The following is a 24583-nucleotide window of genomic DNA, read 5'->3' on the forward strand; positions in this document are numbered from 1 at the left end:
ATATGCTATGTATAATGGATGTCTCCACTGGTATATCAACATTTATAAATGCCGAAAATATGCACATGCAAGTCTCGTTATCATCTTGACAGGTCGTTATAAAGAGGAGTCTTTCATCCAAGGCACCTCGACATCAAGGGCGCTGGCCACCCTCGTCGCGGAAGCGAGACACCCCTCGAGCAGGACCATCCCGTCCCAGCACCAGCCACCAACCAGCCAGACATTTCCATCTCCATTCTGCCAGAGCTGGCTCTTCTCATCTCCAGGTTTCTTCTGGCCGAAGATCTGGTTGACCACTTGTCGGCTGGTGGTCGATCGCAAAACACGAGTGAATGTGGCCATGTGCAAGACTTTCTCAGGGTCAATCGGAGAAATAGGATAGGTTGTAATAAGAGTGGATGACGGATGTTCATGAATCGTCTCAGTCACCGTATCATTTGAGCACATATGGAGTGGGTGAGGTGCTGCTTCGCCGGATTTCAAAGACACTTGCGCCCAGAGAGATTTGCTAGAATCCAGGATCCGGGAAAAGTCGCGATGTACAACGGATTGAACAGTTGCTGTGGGAACAGCCTTCATTGCGCTTCGGAGAGGCTGGAAAATCGCGCCAACCACATCAGGCGTCACGGCCAGAATGACATGGTCAAATAGCCGTGAGCTGCTCTGGCCATCACGGGTATCTGTCCAGCTCACTTGGACTTTTGTGCCAACATTCTCGACCGCCGTGACCTTCATGCCAAGTTTATACGTCAAGTCTTCGGACAGCTTTTTCTCGACATGCTGAACGCCACCAAGAACAGTGTAGTGATGTTTGCGGAAGGTTCGTCTCCCATAATTGACCAGGTCAAGAGCGGGGAAATCCATCAGCGCATCGTGTGAGCAAGTCGCAACGCTCGCGAAGACTGGCAGGAAGTAGTGCTTCACGTAGTAGCTAGGCAACATAATCCTCTCCACATATTGACGTAGAGATTCCTCCGTGCCGGACGACTCTAACGTTTTGGGCGCTACAAAGAAGCAGCAGGCTTTGAACCAGTAATAGCACATTGCTAGGTAGCACACCTCGATCAGCCACCCAGCCCATGATAAGCCTGTCGGACGTAGGGGAGGTAGTTGGTGGTTATTTGATGAATGCATGTAGTATGGAGAGGCTTGTTTTGAGGCATTGTCCGGCAGTGTCGACAGAGAGTAAATAAACCGTAGCGAGCCATATGGGATGCCAAAATAATCATACATTCGCTTGAGACTTTCGTAGTATCCGTCGGCGAATGTGCGCATAGGAAGATCGAGGCGTTCGGACTTTGCGTCTCCCCCATTGTGGTCCGTGAGATTGTATGATGCGGAGTCGAGAGAAAGTTTGTCTTGCTGCGTGTTTTTGTTGAAATTAGCTCAAAGTTCGCGCAACAGTGTCGTGAGAGAAACCTTTACCTTTTCAAATACTTCCACATCGAATCTCCCCCGGTGATCATTCCTGAGCATGTATGCGACAACTAGCCCAGCCATCCCTGTGCCAATCACGGCAACATTTTTGCGTTCATTCGCCTCCATGGTAAAGGAGGGAAAGGTTGATTCAGAAAAGAAAGAGATTGTAAATGATTATTCTTAGACAGAATCTTAGAAGTGTAGTTCAAAATTCGCTTAAAACAAAAGACCATGGGCATCTTGCAACTTTCAACATTTCAACCTTGGCCCAAAGTGACCCACACTTTTGTCAGCAGATCCAGAGCCTCGGTCCAATTCCATAGATTCTTGTACATTCCTATCCACCTGGACACAATACATTATGCATATAATACCATATCATCATATGATGGAATGTTATTGGTGAGTAAGTTACCTTTCAGAAACTGGTGCCACCGTCAAACGGTTAAACCCCCAACAAGGTGAGCATACAGAGTACAACATGTAAGTACTATGTCTACCTGTGGTCTGCCCATTCTGGAGAAGTGGGGCAGTATAGTTAGGCTGTGATGTATTCACTTGTCTTCCTGATTTTGGAAGGATAGTATATAAGTCTTCATAAAATCATTAGGGGTGAAAATACATGTAGATTCAATCCTCCACTTCTGTACTGTATAACTGAGAAACAAAGCAAGTACCACGAAAGAAACAAGAAGGCTAGATAAGAAATCTTTGTAGGTGCGAGAGAAAAGGAAGGGGAACTACAGCATACAAAGTACCTACATATGTAGTAGCTAAAACTAAAGCAAACATCTCAATATAGGTCAGGTGACCTCCCACCAGATGCCATGGATCAGCATCCAGATGACATACATAGTCAGGTGATCTCAATCCTTATCAGCTTATCGACACGTGCATGTTTGTTGACGGTCGATTTTGGAATTTAGAAAGAAGAACCTGGGCAAGCACGTGAATAGATCAAGATATGGATTTAGAGGAATGCGCCTGCCATTGATATAAGACGATCTTGAACACCCCCAAGTATTGTACCAATACCTTGTCAACTACGGCCATGGCGCGTCCTAAAACGGTTCGCGCCCCGACAACAGCCAGTCTTCCAAATAACCTCCGCATTCCCTCGTCGACTCCGTCCCTCACAAAATCCCTGGGGAAGCTATCCAGGCAAGCACTACTGGATCTGGCATTCACATGGCTTGATGACCGCAACATCGCCTCATTCCCACCATACCTACAGGCCAACGAAGCAGATGGCTCCGATGATGACGAAGCCCTCCCCTACCCCGCGGGGGAGACAATTGAAGAAGTCCGCCAGGTATATGAAGACCTACAGGATCGAAAGGGCGCAAAGCGTGAAGTTCTCGAACGAATCCTGGAAGGCGATTGGCGGCATGGAATCACACTGCGCCAGTTGGCCATGGCGGACCTCCGCTACATGGACGACCACCCCGCCAGCCTTCGATGGACTGCACTGGAGCTCAGCCGTATTGATGCAAATCGCAGCAACTCCAAGAAACTTTCACCAGCTGACTGGTCCGGTTCAGTACCGCGCATGCAAGCTGCAACATTTGTGCAAGGACTCCAACGGGAAATCTCCCCATTAGTCAAGGCCCACTACCACCTCGCCCACTCAAAAACACTGCCACTAACTTTCCTACGTATCTTTGTTGTTGACTCGCCATATCAATCCCCTAGGCAGGCAGCCGAGGTCTTTACTGACTCTTCCCGAGTCATCTACGTCGCTTTCCCGGATAGCTGCCCTTACGTCTACACTTCAATAGCAGCATCCACCGGATCAAAAGCGGGTCCTTCGACAAGCTCAGTCGCTACTGATACTCGAACTCTTCAGCGTCTGGTGCGCGATTCCATTCCCAAAGCTTTATCCCGCCCACAGGAACGATTCTCTCTGCAGGCAACATCCCTGGCAGCAAAGAATCTGCCCACTCTTCTAGCCCTGCGCGGACCTGGACGATCAACGGCATCAAATGGCGCCTTTAGCATCTTTGCAGACGCAGCTATCGAAGGAAGTCCGTTGGACCCTCGACCTTCCAATACTGTCTCACCTGAAGAGCATATCCAAGCGAGTCATACCGGCCTAGCAGAAGGCAAAGAAAATGCAAATGGCTCAGCGACCAAACGAAGATCCAGCGATATTGATACAGGCCCACTCTCTCCTGATTCGAAGAAACGTTGTCTGGCCATTCACTCCCGATTCGGAACATTGGGGTCATCACTTGCCCCAGCACCGCTGGACCGTCTTGATATCCGAGTCCTCGATAAACCGGGATCCAGTGAGGAGCAGGATGATGATGTTGATGATTCTACATCCACGCTACCTGCAGTGTCACTCACTTTCTCCGGCTCCGACGTCATCGGCGGGATTCGCAAACTTGCCGAATTAGGCATCATTGACCCTGAACGTATGCCGTCTTGGATGACTGGTGAGGAAGGTGTTAGCGTTGCGACTGTTCGACGTGGTCAGCGGCTTCAAAGGGATATGTAAAAGATCATGTGTTTGGTGTTCTTGGATTTTGGGGAGTTGAAAACTTTTGTTTCTTGGGCCATTGGGGCTTGATGTGATACCCGGATTTGATATGAATAGATCATTTTTGTTGCTTTCTTGTCATATTTAGCTTTACCGACAGTGTAACTAAAATTTGTAAGATGTCCCAATCGAGTGTAGTAGCAAGTAAATGTAGTCTAGTCGATATTGTAGTCTACATTCGATATTGGAGATTGTAAAAATGGTATCAAATTCATTTGGGAGTATCCAGCATATAAGAAAGTCCACCCCATCCCAGCACCGAACACCAGATTTCCGACTTCAACGCATAAATACTTCTCCCATAAAATCACGCCACGAGTTGACTCCTGTTAATCCGGGCCTGACAATGGAGCAATCCATGCTTGGGCTTGCACCGGCAAAGAGTGAGCGTGACTCAATGATAGGTTTCTTAAAACAAAACATCCCCAATGCCCATTTCCAATTTCCCAAATGAAGACCGTCTAAAAGTAAAAGCCCAATTGATAAAAAGAGACAACGTCAATATCGAGTTCCACAACAAAGCCATTCCTCGATCTGACATCCTATAGATGTGACACCTTTGGTTTCGTGCCCTCCAAGAAGCACACTGTTAGCAAGAGCTCCACAATGTTACCGCATGAATGACACGCCTTTTTTACCTGGTTGGTCTTGAAATCATTAAAACAAACTGGGCATTCGCCCTCGATAGGCTTCCTTTGGCTGGCAGAAATAAGGGTACTGCTGTCCTCGATATTTTCCAAGGATGATGCAGTAAGCATCTGGCGTAGCTCCTGATTAACAGGCAACTGGATTAGGAATATGTATAAACAGTGGGATGCTTGATTGAGGTTTGCAATAACTCACAGACGGCAACAATGATCGCTGGTACCTCAGTTTCCCAGGGACGTCTATCGCAGATAGGACTTGACAATGCATTGGCATAAGAAGAACAGAGAGAACAGAGAGAACGAGACGAGCTGTACGAAACAGAGTATGTAGTATCCATCTAGCGAGCTGGGTTGAGACTTACCAAAGCAGATGTGCTTACACTGTGCCTTCCGGAATCTGACGTCCGGACAGTTACAGCGAGGCAATTTGCCAATGACCGTTTTGTAGATATGACCTCTAGATCCAACAACATCAAATGAGATTTCTGGAACCTCCGCGGTTCCGCCGATATTATGCGCAGTGATAGACATGCTAAAAGCAACGCTGATTAGTCAATCGAAGTATGCCATATTCGTCAATATTTACTTGCATTTCCTTTTCATTGCGCAAGTCTCTTGTTAAGAACTCTTCGGTAGGCCCGTCTAGCCATGGAAGCGCGCGTCTCTCGGGCATGGCTTCTTGGGAGGCACTGAGTGAAGTGCACTGTGAAGCTTGAATTGGGCTCTCAGTCCTGGGAGTATGAAAAGACAGTATCTTTAGGAAAGGTAGGGGACCATGGAAAAAATCTTCTCTTATATTGCAAATATAATAAAGAAAACGCTAGATCAATTTATGTACTATTGGAAACAACAATCAAAGGGAGGTGAGACCACGTGAAGTGTCATATGATTTTCAAAGTATAGAGTCTCAGGAGGATGTCAGTAAGTACGACATGCTCTAGATGTGCCTCACGGGTCTGTGTATAAACTTTGGCCAAAATAGTCTACATGGGGGATATAGAGTGAATATGAGTTGTTTGTCCACCTATACAAGGTATGACTATATACTGTACATGTATGTAACTAAGCCCTGAAGAAATCCAAGCTCCTTCCTCATTGGGTAGTGTCTCTGCTCGATTTCCCAGGGACATAATGTGTAGTTCTACACGTGAACATATTTACCTATATACATATCTATTGAGATAGAAAGAAATTGACTGTTTCGTAATAATCTTACACATTCAAGTGGGTTAGGTAGAGAGATATCAATCTTGGAAGTCGTAGGTGACACTTTAAGAAAGAGCGATCGTTTGCACTGTTTGCACTGTTTGTTTGGGGAAGCTTCACTATCGCTATCAGCTCGTGGAGAACTGTGGACTGTCCCTCTTCATCGACAAGATGACGCTATACTGCAAATCCCACTATCACAGCTAATTCTTCGCTTCATTTTCACTTTTCCTCTCTGGAACTAATTCCCGAAATTGCTCTCTATGTCACGTCCACGGGCTTTGTCGGGCGCTGATGCCCCAAAGGAACCACATGCGGTCTCTCTCAAAGGTATGTGAATACAACCATAGTTGGACCAGCAAGCTAATTATCAATTTATTAGTGTTGCGGTAATTCTAATTATCCATATCCTCGTGTTGATGGCAGCTCCTGACTTTCAATACACAGCCTTGCGCGACCGGCACTTTCTTATCAGTATCCGCTCCCGACGTCTAACACCATAATCTCCACGAAAGCCTCACTGAGCTATCCATCCGGTGACTCTGATGATCAATTCATTCTAGCGCCTCTTGTGAGACGGCCATTAAGCCCCCAAGGAAATTGTCCACTAACGGTATTAGCTTACTCTACCTCCCTCCTTCGGATCCGTCTACGTCGGAGAAACCTTTGGATGCACACTCAGTGCGAACAATGAGATTGATGATGATGACAATGTGAGAATCCTTACATCGGTGCACATTGTAGCGGAAATGCAAACACCTTCGTCAGTCGCGGCACTGGAGCTAGAGCCTCCCAGCGACGCTGCATCAACAGAGGGCCTTACGATCGGCGAGTCATTACAAAAGATCGTACGGTTTGATTTGAAGGAAGAAGGAAACCATATACTAGCTGTCAGTGTCAGCTATACAGAGACAAAGATTGGCTCAGACTCCCAGGCAGCCAGTGGCCGGGTCAGGACGTTCCGCAAGCTATACCAATTTGTGGCACAGCCCTGTTTGAGCGTTCGGACCAAGGCGTCCGAACTTCCGCCGCTCGAGGTAGATAATAAGTCACTTGGTCCGTACGGGAAAACGAGGTTACTCCGGTTTGCCCTGGAGGCACAATTGGAAAACGTGGGCGAGGGCGCGGTGGTAGTCAAGGTATGAATTTCCTATTGATTCCCAGCGAATGAGTGGATTTTCCACGAAGCGTGGCTGTACCCAAAAAGAAAACGGGCTGGAATGCTCAACAAGTTGGCTAACGTTGGGGGATGGACAGCAAACAAAACTAAATCCCAAGCCACCGTTCCAATCAAAATCGCTAAATTGGGACACGACGAACCCGGACATGTCACTTGCGGCACTACCCACACTTAATCCACGGGATGTCCTACAGGTAGCATTTCTGGTGGAACAAGAAGAGGGCCAGAATGAGGGACTTGAAACACTCCAGAAGGACCTACGACGGGACGGTCGTGCCACGCTGGGTCAGTTGTCGATTGAATGGCGCGGGGCTATGGGGGACAAGGGGTTCCTGACGACGGGCAACCTAATGAGTCGGAAACGCACTTGAAACGCGGTGTGCAACCAAGTAACTGGCTCATTTTCGCTACTGTATCACGATATGGACGCCGAGTTGTATCGGTGCATCTAGCCGCCGAGTTGCATGGAGGGGGCCGCAAGGGCGGTTTGTACACATTTCCAATGGCCCACTTACACAATATTACCATTGGTATTGACTGGGTCCTAAATTGGGGTGTCCAGTGTAATATATTGGGCTTTGAATATATCCACGCCATCGTAGGCTTGAGCATGGAGTGCCTGGGGCTCTGGAATAGAGCCCGATGTGTTGGCCGCCACTAGCACGGGGTAGAAACTGGCCTTGCCATGCAGCCGACGCTTAATTTTGTCGCACAGCAGTTGCCTCCCGGCAAGGAAGCTCCGGGGCTGGGCATTTGCCCATTTTGGTCGGGCATTTGCTCCTCATAGGGCTTGCAGAAAAGAAAAAAAATAAATAGGAATTCATTCTTGGCCCAAGGCCACGTATTCTACGGGATGTCACATATCGAAATTTATTTTGGGTTTACATGCAAAGCCTCTTAAGAGTCCAGATTCAAGGTTATGGGGTGATTGAAAGAGTCTAGACTCTGGTTGATCGATGCCCTATCTACTCCGTACTCCGTACTTATATGGAGTGAAAGATCATTATCTACTTACAATATAATGTCTCACACGGACTTCTATTTTAGTATGTACCTCTATAATTGGATTTATTTTTGTGAAGATAGGGTCCACCGCCTCTTCTCTCCTTATATAATAGTGTATGCAAGTACCGTAAATCGGGGAGATGGTTAGAATAACCCTAAAAATCCTGGGATGCGACAGGTCGGAAAGGGCAGGGAAGTGCCCCTGTGTCCACGTAACGCGGGTACCAGCCGTTCGGGGCGTTTAATATTTGCACTAGTACATATGGATAGTATATTGGAGGCTTACAAAAGTATACTTTCATGTTAGTTGTCCAATGCTCAGATAGTCAGAGATATAGGCAGATAGTAGTGGATCTAAGAAAAATTGTGGGATTTGTTCTGAATATAAAATCAATACCGTGAAAATTTTATAGACTTAAGCGATGCTTTCCTCTGTACTCCACATTGTCCAACTGTAGTATCGATCGTCTCCCCGGCAAGCCACTCCACTCGAAATTCTAAGTACTCCGTACCCGAGGTACACGTATGTATTCGTAGCAACTTTAGGTGAAAATATATAAGAGAAAAGAAACCAAAAGTCGTTGAGCCGCAATCTAAAAAAGACTCAGATTAAACGGCCAAGTACTCCGTACAAACTCCCAAGACCTCGGTTCATAGTCTCACCCCCTGAAAGCGAGATAAAAGAATGACATTGTGGCGTACCAAGCTAAACTCCTTAAAGACCCCCTAAGACCCTTGAAAAGCTCTAGAAAATGACTACAAAATAACTAGAAAATAACTAGACTGTACAGAGTACGGAGTATATACGAAGTAGTGGAATATGAATATAAAACCTCAAGGACCCGCTTGAGTTTTCTGAAGTTCCATGGATCACAGGCAAACCCCTGGAGATTCATTTTATTTATATTAAACTCCTTTTGCTCTTACCATCTCTAGAAATACTCAGATAAATGTACTGTAGGTTGATATAGACATTATGGGTATACCCCGGAAGTCTGGATCCCCTTTAAAGTCCAGCCACACCGTGCCTGCAGGTCAACATTCTTGTGCATGGTGAATGGCCCAGGCTCTTGACTTATATGTTTTGGACTGTTTTTTTTTTTATAGAGACACGCACATTCAAAATCTCCTTACTACGCGCAATTACCCGCGAGAGAAAAAATAAAAAAAGAAAATAAAAAACCAATGTAGATAGGAAAGGGTAGAAATACCCTAGAAATACCACAAAAACAATCCTTTTTTTTTTTTACAGACCTTCAAACCCCCCAAAATTGATCTTCGCTTTAAACTGCCCCTCCCTCCCGTTCTCCCCCATTTTTACCAGCTTTCCCCCCTCCCACATGCGTTCTATTCCCTTTCCTGGAAATATTATCCATGTGGTGACAATCAAGGTATTAACCTACAGTCCGCCGTGACTCTCTCCACAATGCCATCGTCAAGCAACTCCGAGGGCGCTCCTCTTGCCGACTACTTCTGGATAGCCGGCGTGGATGGTACAGAGATCCTGGACACTTTCCAGAGATTGGGAGAAGATTATCGTGCCAATGGCGCTGCATCTCCAGGCCCTGCACTTGCAGACACCATTCAGGAGGACGCCGATGCGGAGGAGGAACACAACCCGGATGGGGTCTCCCGGCCAAACTCAACGCTATTCGTCGGCGCCAGTCACAGGGGCTCTACCCAACGACTGTCTACGCTCTCGAAGGGCTCGGAGGGCACAAATGGTGGCACTAACAGTAACCGGAGCAGTATGACTGTCAAGGGTGCCTCATCCCCCCTGCGTGCCTCTGCTCTGTTCTCCGAGGACTTTGATTTCGACTCCGCGCTCTTCAAGTTTGCCAACGAGCGCGAGTCCTTTCTAACCGACCTGAGCTTGAGCGCTGGCGCTATTACCCCTAATACCCGCCCGCGATCCAGGGTTCGCACGCAGAAGATCGTCTCCGACGATTCGCCCGCGCCCAGCGGTAACTTGCTGAGGTCAGGTATTGGGAGCGTGCGACGCCACATGGCCTTTCGGGATATGAATAGTATGAAGCGGCAACCGTCGGTTGCTCGTCAAGGTGAGAGCTCTCTTCCAATTCTATTCCCTATTCATTTTGGAACGGGATCGTGGCCCTTTTTCTTTTTGTAGATGCACTGGCTAACAATGGATTGTCCCCAGCTTCGGTGCGCACTTCTCGGCGACTTAGCAACTATAACTCAGTAATCCCTGTTCCGCAACCCCTCGAGATCTCCCCCACAATGCACCCGTTGAAACGACGATTCGAGCCCGTTCTTCTCGACCGATACCCCACACGCGGCATGCCGGACGAGATGAAGCAGCGCGGCAATTTCCCAGACTACGTTCCCATGTTCGCCTTTCCTAATGATGTCAACATCGTCTCCTCCGATCAGCGACCGCGCTCTACCTGGCACGGATTTGCCATGACAACAGACAATGGCTCCAGGTTGCACGCCATCTGTGTGATTGTCTGGATACCCCTCAACCCAAATGCCGCGGAGGAGCTCGAAAAGCGCTGCGAGGAATGGAGAAAGGACAACATGACCGATGAAGAGCGTGAGCTGGCTGCAAGCTTGGGCGAACGATTGGCATCGGAGCGAGCCAAGTTATCCCGGCTCCTGGCCCAGCTGCCGACTGTCCCGTCAGGATCTGAATCCCGCGAACAGCTCGAAGATGAGATCAGCGCTGTGGAGGAGAAGATTGGGTTAATGACCGATCTCCTTCGTCCGGTCCGGCATGGCGCAGCCTCCAAGATCGAGGGTCTGACTGATGGTGATACTGGGTTCTGGATTCCCCGTGCGTACGGTATCTTGGGCCGAGAGAGCACGATGACAAGCTTCTGGAAGGAATGGCTCAAGGCTGTCGTGGTGCCCATGACGGAGGGTAGTCTACAGCACGTGCCCCCGCCCTCGCCGCGCATGGGTTTATGGCAGCCGCTGGAGCGATATGTCATGAATCTCTGCACAGAAGCATTCTGCCCGATATCTTCGAAGACTCAGGTCGAGCTTGCGATTCGTGAGCTGCGGTTGTTCGCACGCAAAGAGGCGCCCAATGAGATCCCTGGTTCTAGGAACGTATGTGCACCGCAATCTTGATTGAGTTCTCTTTCGAACCTTTTTGCTAACTGATTTCCAGACTGATCTCTATGCCTTGTTCCGAACTTTGTCGGTTCCCAATATTATCATTCTCTTTGAGGTAGGCTTGAATCGCCAGTTCAGTTGACAAGAGACAATGCTAACCAAACACAGTACGCTCTTACTGAATCCCGTATCATTTTCTTGTCTTCCCATACATCCATGCTTTATCTCGCGACCAGATCGTTGGTCGATCTCCTATTCCCTCTGGAGTGGACAGGCGTCCTCATTCCAGTCCTTCCCGCGCGTTTGATCCAGGCCCTCGAGGCCCCTTGCCCATATATCGTGGGTATTGAACGTCGGTATGAGAAGGTGGAGCTGCCCACGGACGACTTTGTCCTGGTTGATTTGGACAACAATATGATCGAAAGTACCATTCAACCGACCTCTCTTCCGCGTCATCAGCGCAGGAAGCTCCTCTCCTTGTTACAACTAGCTGCCCCTCAGCACAATCGATTCCACGTCCCCACCGGGCCTCCTGCATATGCAATCGAGACGTACCCATGGGACTCGTTCATGTCAGAAAGCAAGGCCACTTTCACATCCAAAGCGCCTGCAACTAACCTCGCGAAATATGTTGGTCTCAACTCTAGTGCATTTGGCGCAACATCCGTGATGCCAGGCTCCTATACACCTCCGATCTTCAACGTTTTCCTACACGCCCGAAATGAGGCCGGTCCCTCTCGTGGGTACTCATCTCGCGGATCTGAGCGCCCAGGGACCAGCTCCACTATGAGAGCTGGTGCCTCTCCGCCATCCCCGAGAGAGAGTTCGCCTACCTCTGGCTACTTCCCTCCTCCACCAGCCCCCTCATCACGCAATGATTCCGGTATGGCGTTGCAAGCTTCATTGCGCGAGAAGCGTTCCGGTCATTTTGATGCCGCTTCGCGCCGAAGCTCCTCGTTTGGAATGAGTCGACGTCCAAGTGCTCCGTTCCTGGGTCATGCTTCGAATCTCTCGGTGACAACTCTCAACACCGATTACGGTGCCGGATCCACATATGCGCCATCTGTGTATGCGCAGTCTACCATCGCCGCGTCCACAATTATGCCTCAATCCTCAAACCAGCCTGCCGGCAATAACGAGGGCACTTGCTGGGCCGAAGGTCACTATTTCCAAGTCCAAGTCTGGGATGACAAGTTGACCTGTGCCATTTGTGATGAAATGGCAGAGGAAAACATGTATAAATGCTCTGCATGCAGACTGACAGTCCACAACCGCTGCTCCTCCATGGTGTGCCTTCCGTGTGATGCAGCCTTCCATCCGGATCAAATTCGCGCGGCGTTTGTCAGATGCTTTGCCAGCTTATTCTACACGTACAAGAAGTTCCTTGTGCCAGCCAGTGGCGATAAGAAGAAGTCCGGCATGTATTACAATTTCAACATGGATGCATTCATGAAGAGCCTCCCAAGCGAGCACGCCGAGTATGTTACAATTCTGCAACAGACGCAAGGTAAGTCGGCGGACTCTCATATCATACCGCGGAGGAGATACTGACCCGATACTAGGTTTCAACGAGTTCATCAGTGACCGTGAGCGAACAAACCCGAAGTCCAAGGACCCACGTATGACCCTGTTCGACGAGATCGTCCTTTCAAAGCGCAACCGAGGCCGCACATCCATTTTCTCCGGCCGGTCGACAACGGACTTCCTCTCAGACACCTCGAACCATCTGTGGCGTACAGCCAACGCTACCTTCTTCACACCAAGCAGCCGCAGCCAGCATAATCTTTCTGCGGACTACGGCAGAGTTCCCACAAGAGGTACGCCTGAAGGCTCCAACACCCAACCCAATCCGCTCACTGACAATCTCCCTGTAGCACCGGCAAACCTAGATACTACCCTGATGACAGAACCCCGCATGATCCACGGTGCACCACGGGTTTCCAAGACGGCAAATACTGCCCGTAGAAAGCCGCTGCCCAAAATGATGAATGGGCTCGCCATCTCTCCGCCGAGTTAATTGGTGCGATTCCACACGCGAGTGGCCCGTCGTTTCGTCGTTATCTGTCCTGCCCTGGTGCGGGTGGGTCTTGTGTGCGCGTACCATTTGTCATGTTTGTCATGTCCACCTTCTCGAAACACCTTGTGTTTTTTTTCTCGAGCCTGAAACCTGGAACTCCTTCCGACTCCGGCTCGGTTCTCAATTTCCCCGATTGATGGCGTTGCCCATTCCATGCTTTTTCCAAAGACGAGCAAATGGAATTGCTATTGCCTGCTACATATCTTCGTTTGGGCATATGTCAATCCAAGAGAATGACAGGCCGCTGGCTCGGCTCAACTTCTCGCTTCCCGCTAATATCCCGCAAGTGGAACGCTGCATGTGTGATTGCACACTTTGGCTTCTCTCCTGCTTGAACTTATTTCCCTTCCCTGGCCTACCATGCTCTGTCGTGGTAGGCACACGACGTCTCGAAAGACGTCAGACAGTCCATGTGCCGATTTTCGGTTGCGTTGCTGTCCTCGTACATAGTATTGACTCCGGCTTGATGCACGGAACCGTGAACAAACCCCTAAAAGCGTCATCGTGGTTTGCAAAGCGACGTGGTGATTATTTGTGTGCCTGATACTGATACATACATACCTGTTTGTTCTCTGGACCAATACCTCTCTGCTTGTTCTGCCCTTTTTTTCCTCCTCTTATCTCTCGGCCTGCGTTTCTCCCTTTTGCTTCTTCATTGCCTGTTACTACCCAATACCCCCTCTTGATTTGGCTGGTATTTTTTCTCTCCTTATGTCTTAATTGGTTGTTTGAAATACAATGCTAGGCGGATCTAGTCTCGATTCTGTCTTTCTTTCTTTTCAAATCTCTCGCCCTTCCGGTGTCGAATCATCATCCATGTCTATGCTACGTGGTCCACGACTATCCTTCGGGTGTCTTCGTCTTTCAGATACAATTTAACGCTGTCACTTAATTCTGGTTACTTTCCGACCATTGAGGTCAGAAAGAACAATACATCGGTGGTTATTTTATTGTGTATGTTGTGAATATGGGAGCATATCCTTGTCGGCGTTTGCCCCTAGTCCAAGTATCCATGTACTCTTCCACCAATCCTGGTCTCTGATTCGCTACCTACCTTCCTCGGGATACAACAGGCTATGTACCACCCGTTCCAGTAGCCGATCATTCTGGCCGAGGCTGGGACTATGGCTTAGATTGGTGGTTTTCCCTCGTATCGGATCATGGCGTGGTGTAGAGCCCCCTGTCGGGTATAATCATGTTATGGCACAGGCTAGCTGTTTGATATAGGCTATGAACACATAGATGGTAACAATTGACATGATTCATAAGCATATATCACTAATATGATCTCCATATTCTATAGAGCTCTAATTAATACATCTATATAAATTAATGTATGACATCTGGTTGGAGGATAAATCCAACGCTCACCTCTGATTGGCGGATAAACCCAACTCCGCTGCCACTTTTTCCCCGCGTCCGCGGTCTGCGTGGGATTGCAATCTCGCGCGCATTGGGTGGAACCTCGAGAAGTTCTTCCATCGATCCATGTCGTCTCAAATGCTTTCCCATTATCCTCGCGGCTGGGTTATTAAACTCTACCCGCCTAGGATTTACTTGGCGTCCATTTATTCAAGCCCCAATTACCCCATACCCTGGAGCTAGCCTTGTTCGGCCCGCTTCCTTTTCCTAATTGCTTTACGATACTACCTACTGTTACCCTACCCGGGTCCTGGCCGTCACATCCAGAGGCGAATTAGAAAAAAAGCCTTCGTGGTCCTTGCGCTCCCTCATTCCCCCCTCCCCGACTCACCATTTTTACCCGTCTCGACCCATACTTCGACCTGCATATACATCCCGACCCAGCACCAAGTATGAAAACACTTGGGACTGCTATGCTATGATTCCGACAGCCTTTCCGCAGCACATGGCCACGCCGCTGCTCGATGATTCCCCCGTCTCTGCCGCCCTCAAGGCCCAGGATCCGCCCAGCGCAAATTCCAATATCGCCGTCCCTTCCAATGCTACAACAATCCCCTATTCCTCTCCGCCAGCTTCCGCGCCCAAAGATCAGACTGCCACGGACATCGCCGCAACGGCCGCCAATACTGCCGCGGGGACTGTCGTGATCATATACGGCCAGAACCAAGATCATATCGTACAACTGGTAGCGGAAGTTCTAGGCAAGCCATGGACAACGGAGGCGTCGCTTGGGGTGCTTGCGCGAGCCAACGATGCAGTGGTAGCGGGGATCCTAGCGTGTGATCTAGCACGGAGCTTGCAAGGATGCGAGCGATCATCTCTGGTTTTAGTAAACACATACTGTGTGGAAGACGGGTCTGCGCCGGAAGACTCGCTCACCGAGAGCTGCGACTATGAGTTCTTATATTCGCGGAGTCCGTTCCTACGCCGGGATCTGTCGCGGTTTCTGTCTCTGATTCTTGGTCAGACGAGGCCGCATGACGATTTGCGAACGAAGACTAGGACGAATTTTATCTCGACGACTTTCCCTGATGTGCATGCTGCTTTGCCAAATTTGGATATCTTGTCTGTGGGGTCTGATGCTGTTGAGATCCGTGTGGACCTGCTGGTTGAGCCTGCACCGGAGGGTTCGACCATTCCTCCTGTTCCGAGTTTGAAGTATGTTGGTCAGCAGTTGATGTTGCTGCGGCAGCATACTGAGTTGCCGATCATCTTTACTGTTCGTTGTACGAGGGAAAATGGCAAGTTTCCACTAGATGACCCTGCGCTCTTTTATAAGTACTTGCGGCGTGCGATACAGTGGGGAGTCGAGTATATTGATGTGGAACTATGGCTGCCAGAGAAGATCCGGCGCCAGCTGTTTGAGAAAAAGGGCCATAGTATGATTTTATCTGCGTTCCATGACTTCTCTGGAACCTGGAAGTGGACATCTGAAGAGGCGCAGCGCATATTTACGGAAAGCGCCAAATACGCCGACGTCGTGAAGATGATCGCCATGGTTAACACAATCCAAGAGAACTACGAGCTAGAATACTTCCGCTCGACCATTAAAAACCGCGGCCCAGGCCCACTCCTCTCAGCAGTCAACATGGGCCAAATGGGCCAGTTATCTCGAGCCCTCAACACCGTCTTCTCTCCAATCACCCACCCCCTTCTCCCAATGATCGCCGCTCCGGGTCAACTAACCGCAGCGGAGATCAACGAAGCCCTACACATAATGGGCCAACTCCCCAGACGCGACCTCTACGCCATCGGCTCATTCCGCTCAACTCCACACTCAATGTTCATGGAGAAATGCCTGAACGAGCTCGGTCTCCCGCACAACTTCACCTCAGTCGACCGCGGCCCCAAAGGCTCCATGGAATCCGTCCTCCTACAACCACATTTCGGCGGCGCCTACGTCAACCCCCCAGTCCCAAGCACAACCGGTTTCATCCCCGCAGTTAGCGACGCAGCCCGCGCAATCGGGTTAGTCGACACAATCGCCATGACACCGGGCGAAGCCGTACCCGGAACCTCCCGATTCATCGGTGAAAATGCCGCCTGGAAGGGTATCCGCGCAACACTGACGCGCGAATACGTTCCATCCGCATACCGCAGCCGCGCAGCGATCATCCTCGCCGGCTCGGAAGCAGACGCTTCCGCGGCGATTTTCGCACTACGCAGTCTGGCCATTGGCACAATCTACACAGTCGGCTTTAAAGCGAATGGCCCACTCGCTGCGGGTCTCGAGCCGTTCACATCCATCCAATCTGTCCAACGGGTCGAGCAGCCCTTTGTTATTGTCTCTGCGCTTCCGCCAGAGAAATCGCTGCTCGTGCAGCCTCTGCTGCGACATTATGGTGTAAACGGCCGTTCATCGCCTCGTTCTACTCGTGGAAAGGTTTATCTTGATCTTACAAGTGGGCCGAGGAAGGGAGATCCTTTGGCTGTTGCTACTAGTGCTGGGTGGACGGCGTATGGAGTCGAAGATGTTAGTGCCTGGACGACTGTTGAGACGCTGAGGCTGCTTGTTGGGCAGAATGTGCCGTTTGACTTTGTTCGCATGGCGTCTGGAAGGCCTTTGTTCTAGTTATAAAGTATACTGCATACCTACGTAGGTAAATTGCGGTTCATTTACTCTCTGTTGTTGATGCAATAGATCTTGACGTTGGATCGGGATTTTGTTTAGGGGTTGGAGGTATCTTTTTGTAGGGTTATCCGCGTCATGTGAGATCCAGGGATGTTTAGTGTTGTGACTAGTTCAAGTCCAAGGAATGGTGTTTTATTGTCCCTAGGCATGTTTTGTAGGATCAACTGCACTGGGTATTTCGACGTTGCTGCAGGTATATCTTGCTGGTAATAGGCGCTGTGCTTGGCTCTGCCACATTGGCATTTTGATATTTTGATTCATAATTGCATAAAATCCATGTTTCATGGCTGCTACCGAGCGATATATATACCTTCAGGGCTAGATGCCCCTGAAAGATAAGGACTTATCACAAAATCCGGGGTCAACACCCGAGCTTTCTTCAGCCCAGGCCTTGTTTTTCTTTACCTCTGCATATATTCCATTTTTAGAAATTCACAGAAACAAAAATGCATCTGCGTCCTGATCATGCAGTCCGAGACCTCCCAACCCTCCACTCCTTCATCAAACAACACCCACTAGGTGTCCTCACCACTTCTCTCACTTCGGAGAATCACCCGACCCTCCAATGCAGCCACATCCCCTGGGTGTTGGACAGTGAAACAACCTTCGAACCAGAATCGTCAAAGGAAGCAAAATTAGCCGATGAAAACACCATCTTACAGCCACATCCCTCCATGGGAGTCCTCCGTGGCCACATCGCGCGCCAAAACCCGCAAAGCAAAGCAATGGTAGAATCTGCTTTGGGATACAGCAAAACAATTAGTATCCCGGGCGCATTTCCTATAACAAGTCCTACAGAAGAAGCAACAATATCCACAGGCCACACACTCCCTGGTGAGGTCTTAATCGTGTTCACCAGCCCAGTAGACCACTACATCACCCCCCACTTCTACACAGAGTCCAAACCTGCCACAGGCAGGGTTGCTCCGACGTGGAATTACGCCGCGGTGCAGGTCTACGGTCGGGCGACTATCTACCACGACACGAAAGATGAGCAAACAGAGCTGTTCTTACGACAACAGCTCGGCGATTTAGCCCAGCTTGGAGAGGAAGGCGTAATGGGGTTTCAAGATGAGACTGGTTTGATTTCGGCGTCAAATGTCAAACACGGGGGAGGTGGAAGTGGAACTGGGAATAGGGATGGGGATCCACCCCATCACCAAAACCTGAGTCAGAACCAGAGCCCAGACCTGGAGGAGCTCCATCAGGGGGTGAAAACGGCGCCGACCGAAGCTAGCGGGCATGGCAACGCCTCGGCATTGCCGAAGCCTTGGAAAACCTCCGATGCGCCACGGGAGTACATTGCCGCGCTTTTGAAGAATATTGTTGGGATGAGGATTGACATCACGCGGATTGAGGGCCGGTTTAAGGTTAGTCAGGAACGACCGATTAATGATCGTGTAGGTGTTGTTGAGGGATTGGAGACGATAGGTGGGACGGCGAGGGATATGGCGGAGTTTGTGAAGAGGGGAAAAGTTTTGCTTGGGTGAGGTTATTTTGCGGTTTTTTTTTTCCCTTTATAGATTAGGGGTACGGAGTATACTCAAAGTCCATATTACTCGTGCCAAGTCCACCAACGGTCTTGGTATATGTTTAGACTTGGCATAGAATAGAGAGCATGTGGCTTTGGGGGAATTTGACAAAAGCACAAACCATTTAGAAAGTTAAAAGAAGACTAGGATGGATGTTCCGCATCAAAAACAGCAGCTAGAATGGATGATCACATGTGCAGTTCAGCATGGGCCAGTAAATTAACACCTTCATACGTTTAAATACTAGATGGTTCTGCAGGAGACACTTCGGGTAAATTGAGGAGACTTAATAGGGGTCCAAGCGATAACTGAGAACCCCATGATGGGGTGATGGCCATAATATAGGTATTCATTGGCTAAATATGCTAAGCTACTGCAATTAGATGCAATTATGTGCCATTAGACCTGCAATTATGGGGTACCTTCACAATTCGGATGTTGGCGTCGGAGCCCTAAGGGTATTCCGTAAAAGGAAATTACTCCCGCCATGTTATACTCAGATTAAAGGGGACTCGATTGATGTGGAATAGGAGGTTAGATGTAGAGTAAACTCAAAATAAGAATAAGAATACGCAGATATATACAGTTAATAGGCTAAATCGCCTATTTAATCCCATATAAATCGAAATCAAATATCCCGATGTCAGCCCCAAACTAGGGAATTCCGGCGGGACATCACTTCTCCGCATTTCTTTCTCTCCGCAACCTGGTATAGGGTTTTTTTTTTTTTTTTTCTAAACGCCACGGCAATGCCCTTGATTTCTCTTTGGCCAAGGCCATTTTCTTTCTTCTTCTTATCTCTCTCTTCCATGTAGATGTGCCATGTCTCGTCCTCAGGTCAGCATCGACCGTCTCACGCCCCGCCGTGCGACGGTCGAGCCGCGCGAAACTATGAACTGCAAATCTTGTCGCAAACGGAAGGTCTGTCCAGTTTATCTACTTGCAATTGGCTGTCTCTAACTCGTCATAGATCAAATGTAATCGGTTGCGACCGAGCTGCGAGGCATGTAAGGTCTTCCAGTGCCCATGTCTTTATGGTAAGTCAATTATATCCCCTCCAAATCACATGATTCCCCCGTTGATCTTATATTCAAGATGCCGTCCCCAAAAAACGGGGCCCCAAGACGGATGTGTTAGAAGCTCTCCTCAAGCGGGTCGATGGGTTGGAGAAACGACTCCACGACGAAAAAAACCCCATCTCGCCCACTTCCCCCGATACCCCGGACGATCCCCCGAGTTTTCCCACCCGTCGCAACACTATCGACACCTCATTTAGTCTTTATTCTTCGAGTGATCGATCTACTCTGTCAACTTCTCTTTCGCAGCATGTGGATTCCTTCCCTAGGCCGACCGGCCACTCAGCTAGTCTTCTCCAACAGCCCTCTCCGACAAATAATGGACCTTTATCAGATGCGATCCTCGATATTTACTTTGAGCGATTGCACGGTAAACCATTCTATATACTAGACGAGGCAACAACACGACAGCGCCATCAACTGAACCAATTGCCTCCGTATTTGGCCATGGCTATATCAGCAATGACAGTGAGGTAAAACTACCAAGTTTCCAAGTCTTGTCACATGCTTTACATGTTTGACTGATGAACCTCAGGTACACAACTTCGCCTGGTCAAGTGGACCAGGCAATGCGTACTGGACTCGATGCGGCGCTACAGGCACGACGCATGATTGAAGTCGACAATCCTACCGTAGAAGGATTGCAGACTCTATTGTTACTTTCGCAAGCTTTCTACGCCTATGGTTTAGGAAAGAAAGCTTACATGACATTCTGTATGTTTGGGCTCGATCCTACTTGAATGATTTTCACTAATAATGATCAGCAAATTGCGTGGCCATGATCGTCGCTCTAGATTTGTACCGCGAGGCTCCCTCTAAGCTCAATGTCGCGCCCGCCGAGCGAGAAATGAGGCGCCGGCTGTTCTGGTCTGTTTACTTGATGGACAGATTCATTAACTGTGGATCTCGACGTCCATGTCTGATTACTGATCATTCGGTTGTTCTGCGCCTACCCTCTTGGTCACCACATGCAGCTGGTCTGAATATGGAGGGAGAGCTCTTCCATGTCGGCCCGAATATTCAATATTCCGCCGACTCCAGGCGCAAATCACCAAGTGCTGCCTCTTTACTGATCGATATCACGCGTATTCTTGGTGTCACTAATAAGTACCTGGCGGCCGGTGGAGTGAAAGGCGACTCCCACTTCCCATGGCATGCGCTTTCTAATCTATCCAAGATACGTCAAGAATTGGATATCTGGGCGGCTGGTACGCAGGACGTCTTTGCATCTATCGATGCATTGTTCGGCCACCCCGAGAGTACAACACTTTTGCTGAGCAAGTTGATCTACCATCTGGTGCACTGTTTGATCTACCGCCCGTTCCTACCCATTGACTTGGTAGAGCTCCGAGGGACAGGGCAGCATCAGTCCTGGCAAATCGAGGCCACGAACTTGTGCTTTTCGCACTCCAATGCCATCGCAGAGCTAGTTGAACTAGGTCGGAGTTCCCCGCTGGTTGAGTGGCCTGCCTTTGTCGGCTATTGTGTGTGCACAGCGGGGACTGTGCATGTTCACGGCGTGCACTACAAGGGCCGCGAAGGAGAAGTTTTCTCTTCCAGCGCTGAATTCCTGACTCGGGAGATGCACCAGCTTGCTTGGTTGCGTAATATTTGGACTGGCGTGCAGCATCAACGAGAGCTGCTCCAGACTATCTATACGTGTCACTCCGAGTTGGTCCGCAATCTTGCCAGTAGCCCAATGCGCTTCTCCCCAGTCTTCCACCTCGAAGACTTCCTCGACCGATATCCCGGTCTGACTTTGGATGGATCTCATGTTCGGCTCATAGATGCGGGGGATGATCTGGCTCCAAGGTAAGTCGCCTGTTGATTTCATCTTTCGTATAGATATTATATGATCACTAACTATGGAGACAGTAATGCAAACTTCATCGATCGCCAAGATCACTACTACCAACGACCACTCGCTGCACCCTCGTATCAGAATCCATCGTCTTACTTCTCCACCACACGGCCCGGGCCCTCGACGCCATTAACATCCACCCAGGGATCAGACACCGATCGTCTGCACTCCCATCCCCATTCTCGGTCCCAGAAAACCTCCCACCTGGCCTCCCTCTCGCCCACCCTTCAATTTCACGCGATGCCAAGCAATCAAAACCAACAGTCACCATCTCTACCCTCCATATTCTCCCTCCCAACCGGGACAGACCTATCCGGTCCCGGCACATCAGAAAACACCCACCTCTCCATCCCAGGCTTCTCCCCCTCGACCTTCGGCCTTTCCCCACCAGCCTTCCTCACCGACGGCAGCCTGAACATAGCACCAACACCGCCCCCAAACCCGCAGTATGCAACCTTCCCATTCGACACCGCTCACGCAAACATAAACGGAATGGGGCAGTCGGCCCTGACCCCAGGTGCCCAGTCCCAAACTAGTGGCACCCATACCACAGCCGGCAGCGAGGGCACATCTGAAAAGGACCCTTTCTTGAGCTTGCTGGAACAGCTCGCTGAAAATGAGAACTCGCAGGGCGGGCCTAGTGAGCTCGACTTCTTTTTGACGGGTACCGGTGCTGTCGAAAGTGGTCCCGAGATTCCTATTGAGAAAGATGGTGCTTCGTAGGTGGAAAATTAGTGTTTGGGATTATGATTCCCCGTATATATTTTCGTTCGGTGTATATTCTTCGCTGTATAGCTTGTTGTTTTTTGTAGGCTGTGGCCGAATCGACTGATACCCATTTTGCTAATTGTTTTACTTATCTTGTCTGAGTTGATTTGCTGGGTATATGTCGTACCCAAAGGAGAATATATAGCACGTAGGCCTAGTGTACATAGGGTATTCATACATGAACATCAGATGACCTAGAAAAAAAAGTGCAGTTAACAAACGATATGTTGACAAGTCCATGAGGAGTTGACGATAAGTTTAATGGAAGCTAGCCCTTACAAAATCACCAGATCTTCCAATTAACACAGAAATTTTGTACTCTCCCTAAGAATGTATGCGATATCACGTGTTAATTAGATATGGCTAGCGTACAATGCCTTTCAACGGTGCTTTTGGTCCTTCAGTTCTTGATAAACTTCATGTACACTTTTAACACATTTTATACCCATACTCAATCCTATCATGAATTTATCATATAATGCCCTTCTCAGAGCTAGACCGAATTGCACTGCTACTAATTCTCAGCTATCTCATCTATTTCCCCCTCGGTTCAAAGTTTACCTGACCGGTCGTACCAAGTCACCTGACGTTGGTCATCGGCATCCGTGCCCTCCTCCCGGAGTTACCCCGGTTTCGGCGGAGCTCCGCCGAGACCGCGGGACCCCCGCGTTGCAACAGATTTGTCACTCTCGGCATAAGAAGCTTGACCATCCCCTCTTGATGTCGCCCAACCAACGCCTCAAGACTTTAACAAATCACCTCCAATCCCCCAAAATGAAGCTCCTCTACCCCACCTCCCTCCACATCGACACAAAGTCCCTGGAAGGCTTCTCCGTCGAATTGCATCCCTACGATGTCACACAACCAATTCCCGAATCCCTAATCGATGCAGAGTTCCTAGTAACATGGAGCAATAAAGCTTCGAACCTCCGCGACGCAGCCTCCCGCATGAAGAACCTCCGCTGGATCCAGTCGCTAGCAGCCGGTCCAAATGACGTCCTTGCTGCGGGCTTTGATGCATCCCGTGTCGCTATCACAACCGGCTCCGGCCTGCACGATGAAACAGTCGCTGAACACACCCTTGGCATGCTACTCAACGCTGCACGCCGCTTCTATGAAATGCGCGATTACCAGTCCCGCGGCGAGTGGCCCGGTCATCTAGGCGGCGCCCAGCCTGACCGCGCCCCTGGCACTTTCCGTACCCTCAAGGGTGCCAATGTTACTATCTGGGGATTCGGAAATATTGCCAAGTGCCTTGCGCCCGTGCTGACTGCGCTCGGGGCTAATGTTACCGGTGTTGCACGGAGCACGGGCGTGCGTCATGGCTATGAGGTTGTTGCGGAGGATCGCTTGCAAGAGATTCTCCCCAAGACTGATGCCCTTGTTATGATTCTGCCTGGGTCGGCAAGTACCAATGGTGCACTGAGTGCTGAGCGCTTGGCGTTGCTGCCAAAGCACGCTTGGGTTGTTAATGTTGGCCGGGGCACTTCTGTTGATGAAGATGCCCTGCTTGAGGCGCTTGAGAAGGGTAGCATTGGTGGCGCGGCGTTGGATGTTTTCTCCGCTGAACCGCTGCCGAAGGAGTCCAAGCTTTATGCCGCGCCTAACCTTATCCTCTCGCCTCATGCTGCTGGCGGACGCCCGCGTGAGGCTGAGGCGCTTATTGCGTATAACCTGAGACGACTCCTTGCTGGGCAGGAGTTGAAGAATATTATTTGAGCTTGATATGGAGGTAGTTTTGGAGGTTTCTTGTTTGATAGATTTCATGAGTACATATACATATGCATAGATGAAGTGAAGGTTAGATGCCACACGTGGACGTCAGCTCTATGGCTCTTTTGGAATATTACTACGTGTGTTGCTAGCCTAAGACTATTTCTGGAGTGTCGTTAGATTGACCAATGATTATTTTAGATATTGACAAATCTCATCCAGATCATTCTCCCCGTTCTCCCCACTCTCCATTTAAGTTCCGTATGATAGAGTATGGAGACAAAGAAAAGTACATATAAGATCTGTCTCCAATATTGAAGTTCTATAGGCAAATTTTTAAATAATCAACCAAGTTGTCCAGCTAGTCCAGCTCCGAAGGTATTGGATTCGCGAATTCACCAGTTGCTGGCACCACCAGATTG

At 49.4% G+C, this 24583-nt stretch overlaps 9 protein-coding genes across 9 annotated transcripts; 7 read left to right on the plus strand and 2 right to left on the minus strand.

The window, feature by feature from the left end:
* Positions 1-96: 96 nt before the first annotated feature.
* On the minus strand, positions 97-1545 carry N7517_005461 (uncharacterized protein; the record flags this gene model as incomplete). The annotated part of the gene is made up of 2 exons (XM_056723191.1): positions 97-1362; positions 1426-1545. The coding sequence occupies 2 exons, from the start codon at positions 1543-1545 to the stop codon at positions 97-99; spliced, it is 1386 nt and encodes a 461-aa protein (XP_056579441.1).
* Positions 1546-2470: 925 nt separating this feature from the next.
* N7517_005462 (CENP-N/CHL4 family protein) lies at positions 2471-3919 on the plus strand (the record flags this gene model as incomplete). Its single annotated transcript, XM_056723192.1, has 1 exon — positions 2471-3919. One exon carries the CDS (start codon positions 2471-2473, stop codon positions 3917-3919), a length of 1449 nt encoding a protein of 482 aa, XP_056579442.1.
* A 584-nt stretch (positions 3920-4503) lies between these two features.
* On the minus strand, positions 4504-5139 carry N7517_005463 (uncharacterized protein; the record flags this gene model as incomplete). The annotated part of the gene is made up of 3 exons (XM_056723193.1): positions 4504-4746; positions 4805-4917; positions 4971-5139. The coding sequence occupies 3 exons, from the start codon at positions 5137-5139 to the stop codon at positions 4504-4506; spliced, it is 525 nt and encodes a 174-aa protein (XP_056579443.1).
* Positions 5140-6077: 938 nt separating this feature from the next.
* Positions 6078-7365, plus strand: N7517_005464 (trafficking protein particle complex subunit 13; the record flags this gene model as incomplete). Its single annotated transcript, XM_056723194.1, has 5 exons — positions 6078-6144; positions 6197-6203; positions 6262-6385; positions 6435-6953; positions 7072-7365. The coding sequence occupies 5 exons, from the start codon at positions 6078-6080 to the stop codon at positions 7363-7365; spliced, it is 1011 nt and encodes a 336-aa protein (XP_056579444.1).
* Positions 7366-9425: 2060 nt separating this feature from the next.
* On the plus strand, positions 9426-13097 carry N7517_005465 (dDENN domain protein; the record flags this gene model as incomplete). The annotated part of the gene is made up of 5 exons (XM_056723195.1): positions 9426-10059; positions 10161-11074; positions 11136-11195; positions 11249-12587; positions 12643-13097. 5 exons carry the CDS (start codon positions 9426-9428, stop codon positions 13095-13097), a joined length of 3402 nt encoding a protein of 1133 aa, XP_056579445.1.
* A 1927-nt stretch (positions 13098-15024) lies between these two features.
* Positions 15025-17151, plus strand: N7517_005466 (type I 3-dehydroquinate dehydratase; the record flags this gene model as incomplete). The annotated part of the gene is made up of 1 exon (XM_056723196.1): positions 15025-17151. The coding sequence occupies one exon, from the start codon at positions 15025-15027 to the stop codon at positions 17149-17151; it is 2127 nt and encodes a 708-aa protein (XP_056579446.1).
* Positions 17152-17657: 506 nt separating this feature from the next.
* On the plus strand, positions 17658-18701 carry N7517_005467 (FMN-binding negative transcriptional regulator; the record flags this gene model as incomplete). The annotated part of the gene is made up of 1 exon (XM_056723197.1): positions 17658-18701. The coding sequence occupies one exon, from the start codon at positions 17658-17660 to the stop codon at positions 18699-18701; it is 1044 nt and encodes a 347-aa protein (XP_056579447.1).
* An 864-nt stretch (positions 18702-19565) lies between these two features.
* Positions 19566-22403, plus strand: N7517_005468 (transcription factor domain-containing protein; the record flags this gene model as incomplete). The annotated part of the gene is made up of 6 exons (XM_056723198.1): positions 19566-19664; positions 19714-19780; positions 19839-20292; positions 20355-20533; positions 20584-21631; positions 21695-22403. 6 exons carry the CDS (start codon positions 19566-19568, stop codon positions 22401-22403), a joined length of 2556 nt encoding a protein of 851 aa, XP_056579448.1.
* Positions 22404-23222: 819 nt separating this feature from the next.
* Positions 23223-24167, plus strand: N7517_005469 (phosphoglycerate dehydrogenase; the record flags this gene model as incomplete). Its single annotated transcript, XM_056723199.1, has 1 exon — positions 23223-24167. One exon carries the CDS (start codon positions 23223-23225, stop codon positions 24165-24167), a length of 945 nt encoding a protein of 314 aa, XP_056579449.1.
* Between the last annotated feature and the right edge of the window lie 416 nt (positions 24168-24583).

Source organism: Penicillium concentricum, assembly GCF_028827145.1.
Source record: "Penicillium concentricum strain IBT 3081 chromosome Unknown utg000002l_segment0_segment0, whole genome shotgun sequence".
Taxonomy (NCBI): domain Eukaryota; kingdom Fungi; phylum Ascomycota; class Eurotiomycetes; order Eurotiales; family Aspergillaceae; genus Penicillium; species Penicillium concentricum.